Source organism: Vespa velutina, chromosome 19 (assembly GCF_912470025.1).
Source record: "Vespa velutina chromosome 19, iVesVel2.1, whole genome shotgun sequence".
Classification (NCBI taxonomy): Eukaryota; Metazoa; Arthropoda; class Insecta; order Hymenoptera; family Vespidae; genus Vespa; species Vespa velutina.
The window spans coordinates 3,688,935-3,701,774 of NC_062206.1; the positions used below are offsets into that span (position 1 = coordinate 3,688,935).

The following is a 12,840-nucleotide window of genomic DNA, read 5'->3' on the forward strand; positions in this document are numbered from 1 at the left end:
CTTCTACCCTTCTGCATTTACTGGACCATCTTGAAAATGGCCTTCTTCGTCTAAGCACATTACGTTTCCTTCTTGTAAAGCTATCTACTTTATGCTTAGGTGTATAGAGTATATTCGTCTACTACGCTTAGGTTACCTTAAAGATGATAGCCAATCTCCTTACCTTTACGATTATTGTTTGGTTGGATCGTCTCCTAGCTCACAAGCCAAATAGTTTATCATATTTACGATATATCGAGTATTTTTTTGTACAATGTTGCATGCTAATGTCAAAAGTATTATATTTAACGTCTGTTGTTAAATTAGAAAACTCTTCGAAACAAACTTTATCGAACTCATCGAATCGAATTTAGATTTTTCAGGGTTTTTAGTTTATTTGTTATTGTAAAATTAAATAAACTGGCAATTGATATCAAATTGACAGATATGGTGAAAATAAATGGACAATTTTAGTTTCAACAATATATTTTGATTAGAATTTTTTAAAAATTGTCGATTACTCTAGTTGCTTTTGAAAGACAGTTTTTACGATTAATTTGTAATAAAGTAACCATAAGAGTATACGTAGAAAGACAACGTGTCACGATCTTGACGGCTGACAAGGTTCGAAGGGTGGTTTAGTAAGCAGTCTTCTTGGTGTCCTTGTCTTTTGAAATATTCAAGTTCAACTTCGTCCCTTCGTTCGCGTGCAAGTCATTGTTTCTAACCTGACGTTAATGCATATTATCGATTGTCGAATTTACAATATAATTTGTATATAACAATGATAAAAAAAAATGTATTATAACCTTCTATAATTATAGTATACTGATATAATCATACTATACTAATGGCTTATAGTTAAAAAAAAAAAAAAAAAAAAAAAAAAAGAAAAACAAAAAAAAGAAAAACAAAAAATTTAAATGCTCATTTGAAGATCAAAAGAAAATGTATTATAATCTTTTAGAATTATAGTATACTGATATAATTATATTATACTATTGGCTTATAGTTACAAAAAAAAAAGAAAAAAAGAAAAACAAAAAATTTAAATGCTCATACGAAGATATGAAACGACGATTATGCTTCTGGCAATAAGATGAAATTATTTGACTTTATAAAGGATTAAAGTGTATTATTTCTCGTGACATTAGAGGAAAATAGAAATCACCAGCTCGATAACATACACGATACAGTTTTAATAAGTCGTTGGTCTAATGAGAAATGTTCTTGTTTGCTCGAAACGAAGGCGTTTGACACCTTTCGAAATTGTCAACTCCGATAGCAATCCTCAAAGTAGCAAGTTCGTGAAGTAAATTGGCTAGAGTTGGCTCTTTTCACTCCGAAGGGTAAAAGGACGAAGCGCGTGGGTGATTTGGTAAGGGTGAAAAAAGAAAAGAGATAGGATGAGGACGAAAAAGAAGGAGAAGGAAAATGAGCAACGAGAGGAAACGAGAAAAGTGGAAAACGGCAAGTAACAAACGACTCGTTGGGCACGTGGACAGAGCGGTGATTTTTTAAGTTTAATTTTGTGGTCCCATGTGACAAACGACTGTAGCTATGGCGTCATGGGCGTCGGTATACGCGCGCACGCATACACATACCGTGAGAGAGAATATATTTTGTGGCTACAAACATCACACCCTCGCCGTTTTATCTTTCGACTATACGTATGTTCGTTTCTCGTTGAAATTAAAAAGTTGAGCGAATTTTTTTCCTTCCTCGTTCGTTGACCTTGAAATCATTCATCTTCTCTCTTCTTTTCTTGATTTCATTGATGATACGTTGAATTAATTTCACCTGCATATCACGATCGTATTTTACAAACGCATTATTTATTTATTTTGTTGTTGTTTGTTATTTAACTTCAGACCAGGTCATTTTTCTTTGCAACACACAACAGATTCATTTCTTACTCGGTGATAATATGCAAATGCGATGGGATTAATGGTCGTTTGTTTCTCTGCAGGGGACGAAGAGTGGGACGATGCCAACGAACAGAATGTCCTGGAGGCGTCCGAGCAGGATAACGAAACTGCTCCGATTAAACGTAAGTGTTATTTCATATTTTTCTGCTAATGGACTTGTATTATACTATGTTTTTCAATTGTAATCTATTATGCTGAATAATTTATTTTTATTTATTTTAAGTTTATTAATTTTACATATACCAAACAAGGAATAATAGTTTTCAGTTTGTAATAATTATAATGTGAGTAATTGCAAAAAAATTTATTTATAGATTTAAGGTTAAATAAGTTTAATTGATATAATTACATTAGGTACAAATGTAAATATTTTCATTGGTATTATTTCGATATTCTAGCCGACGATGAAGACGAGGAAGAAGAAGAAGAGTTGCAGCGAGCTTTTAGTCGACATTCCGAAGGTGAGTCGACTTTTAATAATCTCGATAACTGTAATTTCTATATAGTTTTGTTTCGTTTCTTTTTTTCTTTTTTTTTTTTTAATGATAATTGTGGCAAACATTGGAGTAGAGAGAACTACTAAGAAAAAATTCGTAGGTCACAAATTTCAAGGTGTTTCAATGAATAATGAAAAGAGATTCGTTGGGAAAGTTCGTAGAGGCGATATCTTTTTCGGTCCATTCGGGTGCATTACTTTTATCAGTACTCATGGGACAAGCAACCGAGTTCAGGCTACGGCAATACAACAATGCGTTGGGACGCATCGTGTCATTGTTGGAAGGTGCTCAGGAATTGCAATCTCACTATAGATTTTATGAATATGGAATCCTTTGTCCCATAGGATAGGGTATAGTAAGGAATATGAAGAGCCTAACATGAGCTTACTCGTCGATACGTTTCTTTTCATGGATATCGAAAATTTAATCTAGTTGAATGGTTTTCCAATTATTTAAACACGAACGTCTTTGATTCGATCGTTTTATTTTTTATCATTAGGTATTGTCGGAATGAAAGAATTTGTAACATTTTTATGGATATTAGGGAGCATGATAAAAATAGGCATTGTCTTAGGAATCGTATTTCGTGAATCATTTTTGAAATATCTCTAATAGGAAGGAACTTGGAAATTTTTGACGCGTTTCATTTAAAATTGTCGATATTAGGGAACATGAATTTTTTCTCACAGTCTCTCCCATTATATACAGAGTGAAAACTCTCGAAAGATTCTATTCCTATTTTAACGTAGCAGGTATCTACTACTTTCCTTCAACGAGTAGAAGCTGGATCTTTTATCCGTCCCTCTAGCAACGCGGCTCGATTATTATTTCAAGTTACCTTTCGCCAAGTGTACTTGCCCGCGCTTTATACTCGAAGGTAAAGCGGGCTTGGAGAAGGCTCGGAACGAGGTTGGATCCCTGAGGAGAGCACGGCTTCCCATGGGAGATGCCTCGTCTATCTGCTCACCTGAAAACATCAAGCCATCTTCCTTCCTTCCTATCTTCCTATCTTTCTTCTTACTTTACTTCTTTCCTATCTTCTTTCTTCTCTCCTTTCATACTCTCTTTTCTTTCTAAAGGCCCATGTACTAACGCTCCTTATTACGTCGGTGTAAAAAAGTTTATGTAACGAAACCTCATCAAACTTTGCCTACAAGTTTTCCCAAAAGTACTAAAGCCTAAATGTCTACCGAAGAGCTAACGAAAGATTTTATTAGATCGGAAAATATCTCTCTATAACATTTTCGAGTGACTATACTTATTTTTTATAATCCTAATCGTCTTCTCAAAGTTAGACAATTTTTCAAAATATCGAAAACATTTCTTCTATTCCTTTTATAACATTTTTCATATTAAAAGTAATAATGGCAATACGTAAAACATATCGATAAAAGAGATTCATAAAAATTTCGATGTTTACAAATTTTCATTCACATTATCGTATCAAAATATCCCAATTTTCTAGGCACATATTTTCCCAAGAAAAAAATAGAGCTTTTTATTTCTCTAAATTTCATAACTATATCGTGAAAGCTAAAGCACGTGCGTTCCTATCATTCCATGAATGCACGACAGTGTTGGTAAGACGCTTCCGACACTCGGTAATCCAATAACGTGCGGTTTTGGCACGATACGAAATGCGTTAATCCGTTTAGCCTCCGTTATTTATCTAACGATTTAACGATAATTAATATCGATCAAGTGCTATATTTTATCATTTATATTTACAATATTATTACATCAAAATATTGATTATCCCGATTGTACGGTTCGTTTAATTAAAAATACACGTTTAAACGCGTAAAGACAATAGCTTTAAACGTGTCGAGTATTTCACATTCACAATCGTATTTAGGTATAAAATATCGAATAAACGAGAGGCATCCTGGGATCTACCTTTACCATTTGAGTTCCTTGCTATTTCACTTGATGCTGAAGAAAGGAATTATATCGCGAGACGATTGTTCTTCGCGTCGTTTCGCTTTTGTCAAGATCGAGCGAGAGAGAGAGAGAGAAATAGATGGAATGCATGTGATAATGATCGACAGTGTTAACTGTATAAGAGAAAAAGAGACCGACTATTAATGCCAATAGTAATAAACCGAAAAAAAGAGAAAGAGAGAGGAGTGAAAGAAAAGGCGATGATCGCTTGGGATTGCTAATGAGCCTAAAACAAGCTCGCAGCAAGTGGAAATAAACGTTTGCATAGAGATAAATCGAGATCGAGATCGAAAAGAGAGAGATAAAGGGGACGAGAGAGAGAGAGAGAGAGAGAGAGAGAGAGAGAGAGAGAGAGAGAGAGAGAGAGAGAGAGAGAGAGAGAGAGAGTGTATTCATGTGTATGGCTGTATATACATCTCCGATGTTTTATATTATCATCCGGGGAATATTGGCTTCGTTTCAACCCCGTGGGTTAATGCCTTATTGCAAACATTGTAAAGAGCGAAGCCGAAAGTGAGGGGGTAGTGGATTGGTTAGACAGTGGTTTGGTTGAATATGTAGACAGAAAAGAGAGAGGAAGAGAAGGGGTGAAGAGATGCATCGAACTTCGTTAGTTTTCCTATGGAGGGATGTTTATCCTCTACATCTCGACGAGAATCGATTGTTTGGAAAATCAGTAAACTGCGCGTTGTAATCGTTTTGTCTTTTCGTTTATTTCTTTTTTCTTTTTGTTACGTCTGATGCAGCAATTAAGAATGAGTTTTACTTCATACACGTGTCTGTTTTACGATTTTGTTCAGGTTTCTTTGATCATAGTTTCCTCAAATCGATTAGAATTTGAATAGACGCTTTTAATATCGGACATTTATTATCAGACATTATATGATTTGTTTTTCTTTTTTTTAATCCGGTTTTTAAAAATTTCTAATCTAAGATTTATTTTCTTTACTTTTGGATATTATATATTAATGAATTTTGAATTATTCTTTTCTTTGTTCCGTCGGAAAATTCAAACGTCAAAATACTGATATCTAACTGGCAGTGGATTTTAACGATTACAAAAGTTCGTAAGATTCTTGAAAATTGCTCGTCGGATAAACGAAATGTTACCAAGCTGGTCTCGTGACAGATTGAAATCTCTGACATTAAGAAAATGGGGGATCTCGACTCCCAATGGGAAAAGGCTGGAAAGCTCTCTGACTCGATGGTGGGTGACGGAGAACGAGAACGTGGAGAGAAGGTGGGATTATACATTGCTCGACAGCTTGGAATATCTTTCTCGTGTAAATCATCTTGTTTCACGCTCTAATTACAATAATTATTTCGATTTTCGGAAGATAAATTTTTTTCGAGACTCTCTCAATCTAGAAAATTTCAAACGAATTGGTAAAAACTATTTTCCAAGAAACATTTACTTTTTTCTTTTTTTTTTTTATTCACTTTATATCATAGTTATTTGAAATATTTCAAATTTTTCCTTCATAACAAATTAACATCCGGTTAACGAAAGAGAAGAGAAAAGGGAAGTGAAAAAGTTGCGTGAGTTTCCGGAAGCTGGAAAGCCCTGTAGCACGGTGGCACATCCAAAGGGGATGGAAAAGAGGATAGAGAGGAGGGAGAAAGCAGCGTTAGAGAACTAGCAGGGGTGGGTATATTATGGGGAATGCCAGAGAAATCCCGAGGGAACAGGAGTGAAGCCCAACGCGCATGCGCCGAGCTGATTAGTCCCTTCCTCTTTCCCTCTTCATCTTTCTCTCTCTCTCTCTCTTTCTCTCTCTCTCTCCCTCTTTCTCTCTCTCTCTCTCTCTCTCTCTCTCTCTCTCTCTCTCTCTCTCTCTCTCTCTCTCTCTCTCTCTCTCTCTCTCTCTCTCTCTCTCTCTCTCTCTCTCTCTCTCTCTCTTGTTCGTGCGTTCCCGTGTGCTGCTAGTGCCAGAGGAGAACGTAGATTCCCTCGGGATCTGGCCCCGCAGCCTCTTTGCGCCCTCCTATCCTCCTGCTTTCTCCCTCTTCCTCCCTCTCTCTCTCGCTCTCTCCTCCACTCTTTCTATCTATCTATCTATCTGTCTGTCTATCCATCTCTTTCTTTCCTTTTATTTCTTTATCTTTATCTTTCTGTGATTCTTAAGTCGTTTGTCTCTTTTTTTCTTTCCTTCCTTCTTTTTTCGTTCTTTTATTTATTAAGAAAGCTTTTTAATTAATCAAGGATTTATTTAAATAAAATTTGTCATTTTCATTCTGGATCAGAAAAAATTTGCGAAAAGAAGATGATCGTTTCGTTTGATCGTTAAGTTCGAATTCAACGAACGGAAGAGAGTCTTCCAACGAAGAAAAGCAGCGTCGTTTCGCAAACGACTCTTGATCAAGAGCAAGGAAAACGGCTTTAGGTCGTCGCGGTGCTAGTGGTGGTGGTGATACTAGTGATGGTGGTAGTACGGTCTAGAGAAGAGGTGAAGAGAGGAGAGAAGAGAAGAGGCACTTTCTCGGTGCGACTGTACTCGCCGATATAAGGGTGTCCCAGGTGACGAGCTGCCTCGGGCCGTGGCACGGCTCTACGTATCCCTTGGGACCGACTCCCGGTGTTTCCCTCACTCCCTCTTTACCTCCTCCCTCCCTTCCCCATCTCCCCTCTCTCTCGCTATCCCATCCTTACTTGCTCTCCTTATCCCTAGTACATACATACACATACGTACACAAAGTCATCTTTCGTCTTATACATAGAAATATCGAAGAACGTGGGTGTTTCTATGTATAACTATGTAACTGTATGTGTCTATGAAAGGACACGAGGATGCGCTATTACACGCGAGCGCGTGATTACACGTAGAAACGTTGAGAAGCCGGGCAGTAACGTTGTGAGCTTTCTCTCCTTCTCTCTCTCTCACTTGCTCGACACAGAATAGATACACCGACTAGCGAGAAACGCACACAGAGAAATTATGACATGGTCTCGGGTGACTAGACCTTCTCGTTCCATCATTATAAACTCACTCTCTCGGCACTGCCATTCCCCGCTCATACGTAATACGATTGTACTCCGACGCGATAAACTCGTGTGCAGCTGCACCTGCGTGCGATTCGACCGAGAGCAAAGATTCTACGTTTTCATGGACGGAGACATTATTTCTGTATAGGTTTTTTCATTCTTTGTTTTTTTTTTTTTTATTTACTTGTATATTTTATTTTTTCGTTGTCTCTATCGATTGTTGACACCTCCTATATTTTGTATAATAGAAATATATTTTGCATGTGAGGCTTGTAGGGACAACTGTATATTCTGACAAGTGTTATAACGTTATTTTGACGACAGAGTTGCTCTTATCTACACATTCGAAGGTGTTTTCTTGTTCAAAGTTTCCTATATTTATTCTTAAGCTTTAGCAAAAGTGGTACAAAAGAAGAGTATGTTGGCAATACCACCTGTTATGCTCGATGCAAAGGAATGGGAAGGTTGCCAGCAAATTTTCAAGCAGTGTAAGACCTAAGAGTGTCGCTAATAACTTTGTTGTCTTGAAGCTCTTTCTCCCTCTTTCTCTCTCTCTCTCTCTCTCTCTCTCTCTCTCTCTCTCGCTCTCTCTCTCTCTCTCCCACTCTTTCTCTCTCTCTCTCTCTATTTCTCTCTCCCCAACTGTCAATGTCTTAACACTTGTATTTTAATGTTGGCATAAAACTTGAAAATTTCTTTAGATAAAATAGTATGAATTGTTCTACAATTTCTTTTTCTTTTATTTATTTTTTTATATATTTTTTTTATTATTATAGTATCTCGTTGAAGACAAGATAATTAAAATCTTTAGGTATATAATTAATATATATAATATAAAAATTGATTAAAGTGCAAGATTACTGACACTTTAGGTGAAAGTTTTTCTCGTATTTCTGTTCTACTTCTCTAAGAGACCGATCGAGAAGCTCATTTTGCTTCGGGCGCATAAAGAGCGGTAGTAAAATTTATTGTCATTGGAAATGGCGATACGAAATAAGAAATTGTATTCTTGCGGTCACAACGATGTCTTTGCAATATAACTCGTCATATTGAAACGTCAGAGGCAACCATGTGGTATCTTGGGACTGGACAATGCAACCCAACTTAACTTTTGAGCGACTATATATTGTAGGTACATAAGTATTGTCTATTCCGTTAACTTTATGCTAATCTTTCTCTCCTTGGGCACTAACACTATGCTCTTTTGGTCCGTTCCTATGTCCGATAAAAGTATCTCTTTGCCATTCCCTTTCTATATGATCCAAAAGAAAAAAAAAAAGAAAGAAAATAAGGAAGGGGAGTGTTTCATTGTTTTACTTAGTTTCCATGAAAAGCATGTTGTTTACGATAAAAAATTGACCAAGATTACCTAAAAGTTCTATTCTGTTAATTTCATTTAACAATGATTCGCCATATCCGTATAAAAGTAATAGAAAAATTAGATTTCGATTGATGCGACATTTAAGATGCATATATCGATCGAGATAATAATAAAAAAAAAAAGAAAAAAAGAAAAAAAAATAAGAAAGTAAATAAAATAATTCCTAATAAGACTCGGAATGGATCGAAGTAAGCCAGCGACGAACTGTGTCCATCATGAGCGAAGGGTCAAAGGGAGTCACTAGCCGGACCGCTAGCCGGACGGGAAAATTTATGCTCGGCTCTTAACGGTAAAGCCGCGTGCGTCCGTCAAGGGTCGTGGCTCGCGTTTGCCCTTTCGCTTAGCCAAGCGACGTCAAAAGCAGCGTTCGCGCAATAATTTCGAGTTCGCGAGTGTACTAATTCCTCGGTTAACTATCTCCGAGCGGAGGGCTTACAGCCTCGTATCGCGATGTTTACGACACGCAGGTGTGTGCACCCCTTTATAGTTGATCCCATGAGTTTGAATCGCGAATTCGAGCGATATATCAACGCGAGTTCTACCGAGTTTTACCGAGTCTTCCCGAATATGTAACAACCCTCGAAAAACTACCCCTATGTAACTTTCTCTTCCGTTACATCTTTCTTTCTCCGTCTATTTCGACACATTACATAATCCTAAGAATTTTACATAATTCCTTAGAAAATTTATTCTTTTTTATCATATCTAACAACAAGTTCTATCCCGTAACAATATTATATTAGACATTTTTATTATATTGGATTATCGTATAACTCGTCTTGAAATTTCTTAGATCATCTCGGTTATGTGTTTCTTGCTTGTTTATTTGAAAATTTCTCAAACCTTATTGTTTTTTATCGTACGTAAGTTGGCTCAACACTGTTCCACACATGAAATGCGTCTAATAAATTTGTTTGGACTATCACAGACTATCTAGATACTATCAAAAATTAATGGAAGTACGGTAGACATAAAGAATGATGCATTTGGCATAAAGAGGTCAATTTCGACGGAGTTTCTGGCAGGAGTTCGAAAAGTCGTCGCTGGCAAACGGTTCGGTGGCACTGCGAGAAGATGTCCCAGCAGGGACATCCGACCAAATTAATTCCTACGGAGACCGTAGTGTGTCTCTCTCTCTCTCCTTCTGCGTCTCTCTCTCTGTGTGTGTATGTATATATATATATGTGTGTGCATGTGTGTGCGTGTGTGTGTGCGTGTATATATATATATATATATATATATATATATATATATATATACATCGACCACGGGACCGATCCTTGGCGGCAAAGTACAAGGAACAGCCATCTTTCTCGGAAAGAAATTAAACTTTTCCCGTGGGTATAGTCTCTTTCTTTCTTTCTTTCTTTTTTCTTCTATCCTCTCTCTCTCTCTCTCTCTCTCTCTTTCTCTCTCTCTTTCTCTCTCTCTCTCTCTCTCTCTCTCTCTCTCTCTCTCTCTCTCTCTCTCTCTCTCTCTCCTATGGGAAACTCGCGAGGGTGTAGGTTGGGCAGTTCGAAAGATATCGAGGTTCTAGGACCTTACAGGATTCCGAAGGGTGGTTCTCTAGCTAGCCTATTGCTATTGTTTGTGGTTTTCCCTTAGGACAGACCTACCCTTAACAACGGGATGTGTCGATGACATTCTACAGAGTGTTCGTGATAATACTACCTTCTTTCGATTCGAATAAAATTTCGTTTTCGTAGTTAAATTGTCCTTTGGGTCATTAGGTCGTTGAGATACGGAGGAGGTAATATTTCAACAATAAAACAAATCAATTGGAAAATCATTCTTAGAATATTAAAACCTTTTTTCCGTGTATATGCAATATATAAGTGAGGATAATCAAGAGTTATGAGAGCTCTTTTATCTGACAATCGTTGTATCTCATCTAATGGTCAGGATTAACTCAAGCATACTATTTATGGAAGTTGTCTTTATTATTTCTGAGTAACTTAGTAATTAAGTAACTTGGTTTTATAGGTTTTTATAGGCCATCATAAAAGAGAAATCTTGTCATATCTGAAGTATGAAAAGGTGAAGAACAGGGTCGTGAGTATCAATTAAAAACTCGTCGGCATAACTGAATTTGGGTATTTTAATCGAAGACAGGATTAATTAAGTGTATATTTTTTATCGTTGGTTGAATTCTGTCATATTAATTCTAATATTTAAAGCTACAATTAAAATACGATTGAAATATCTCTGATATTTTGATAGTATCTTATCTAATCTTCTTAAAAGTAACAACTTGTACTTTTGATCATAAGACGAGCGTTGATTATAGATACTTAGTAGAATTTGATTAACGATATACTTGCGTGCATTTAAAAAGATAGTCAAGATTAATTAGGTCATCATCATTAGGACGTTAGATCGACGATGTTATCTACTATCAAAGTATCATCTTTTCAATGATATATATTAGATATAATTCGTTACGAAGCAATGGATATTAATATCTAATAAATGTAATAAAATATATTTTTAGTCCTAATACTATTTTGCGACAAATATGACCTACGTTTGATAAAATATATAAATAATTATGTAAACGTCTACTAATTTATGAAATCGAAATTGAGTAAATGCTAATGATCCCATTTTCATTGAATGAACAATTCAGTAGAATTTAGTCCCTCGATTTTTTATTCAAGAATGTGAAAAATTCGAATGAATACGAACGTATTCGCGTAAAAGTGCAAAGTTGAATTTTAACGGAATGAGATCCACTGTGTTAAGGTTCTCTAGGGATTATAGAATGCTTCACGAAATGCCCTCGTTGCTTTACGGCTTTCCGTCAAAATATTTCCTTGTTTTTACGAATTATTTTACGATCACTATTTTAAAACTCTCTAAGAATAGGAATTCACGATCGTTAATTCATTATCATGTGAATATTATCCATGTTGAAACGATCTAACGAACTTTTTAAATACGTTTCACAATCGAACGATTATACGGTTACACATAGGTTACAAGATTTTCGATGTAATCTCCAATCTAGATCGTGCGTATGAGAATCTCTGACCAGATCCCGAGAGACCACTGGAAACGATGGGATCGTTTCATAGCGATATTTTGTGAGAGATAACTTTCAAGAGAGAACTTGTTTAAACGTGTCATCGTAAAATCATAAAGAAAAACTAACGAATTTGTTTGAAAACAAAAAATGTGTCAATAACAAAATCAATTCTCCAATTTTACCAAAATAATAATAATAAATGTTTATTAATCGAATCTCTATATTCTATAAAGAGGCTAAAATTCATTAATAAATATAGAATCGTGAATAGAAGAAACGATTGTATCAAGTGTATCAGAAAGATGAAATAAAGGTCCGAAGAAACGAGTTGAGCACCAACTCGTATGAGAATCGCTGTCGAGCTCCCGTGGGACCACTGGGAGCAGTGGGAAGCCTCTGTACCCGTGCTGGGGCTATACTCGGCCTCACTGTGGAGAGGGGATTCCCCAAGGAGGTAATTACCCTCCCTACAGCCACCCAACCACCCACAAGCCATCGCAACTTCAACTCCTGGCGGAGTTACATGCTAATACAAAACCAAAACCGGTTCCCCGACAGCTTCACCATGAACGTCGAATTCCCAAAATTCATATAACTATGTCTATTTCTCTCTCTCTCTCTCTCTCTCTCTCTCTCTCTCTTTCTCTCTTTCTCTCTCTCTCTCTCTCTTCTCTCTTCTATTCTTTTTTATGGGAACTCGTCACATAGATATCCAATGATATCAACGAAAAGTCGACTTTATGGTTGAATCGATAATCCCATTCTCGAGCAAAAGTACATATCGAAGTATCTCCAATTCCATAAACGCCAATTTCACTTGGAATATGAACTTATAAAAATATGATCTCCCTTTTTTTCCTCATAGACACATGGTACACGTCATTTTTGAAGAAAATAAAAAAAAATGTCGGTAGATGACTGGTTTAGAAATGAACTGGAAATGAAATTCTTCTTTCGGCGTAGATTTTCGGCATGAACGGCAAACTGATTACCAACGATGCCCCGAGCGTGGCCTTGGAACTCCCAAAAGTCATACTCGTAAAAAAAGACTATTGTACACCGTGGACTTCCGAGGTTATTTATACGAGTTATCTCTTCTCTGAAAC

General features: G+C 36.4%; 1 protein-coding gene across 4 annotated transcripts in view; it reads left to right on the plus strand.

Annotated features, from left to right (window-relative positions):
* LOC124955656 (zinc finger protein 423 homolog) overlaps positions 1-12,840 on the plus strand; it is a 52,261-nt gene that overhangs the window by 4,756 nt on the left and 34,665 nt on the right. For all 4 annotated transcript variants that reach the window (XM_047510399.1, XM_047510401.1, XM_047510402.1 and 1 more), the window contains 2 exons: positions 1,949-2,029; positions 2,306-2,368. In XM_047510399.1, coding sequence (XP_047366355.1) covers positions 1,949-2,029; positions 2,306-2,368 — 144 coding nt within the window. The remainder of the gene's footprint in view (positions 1-1,948; positions 2,030-2,305; positions 2,369-12,840) is intronic.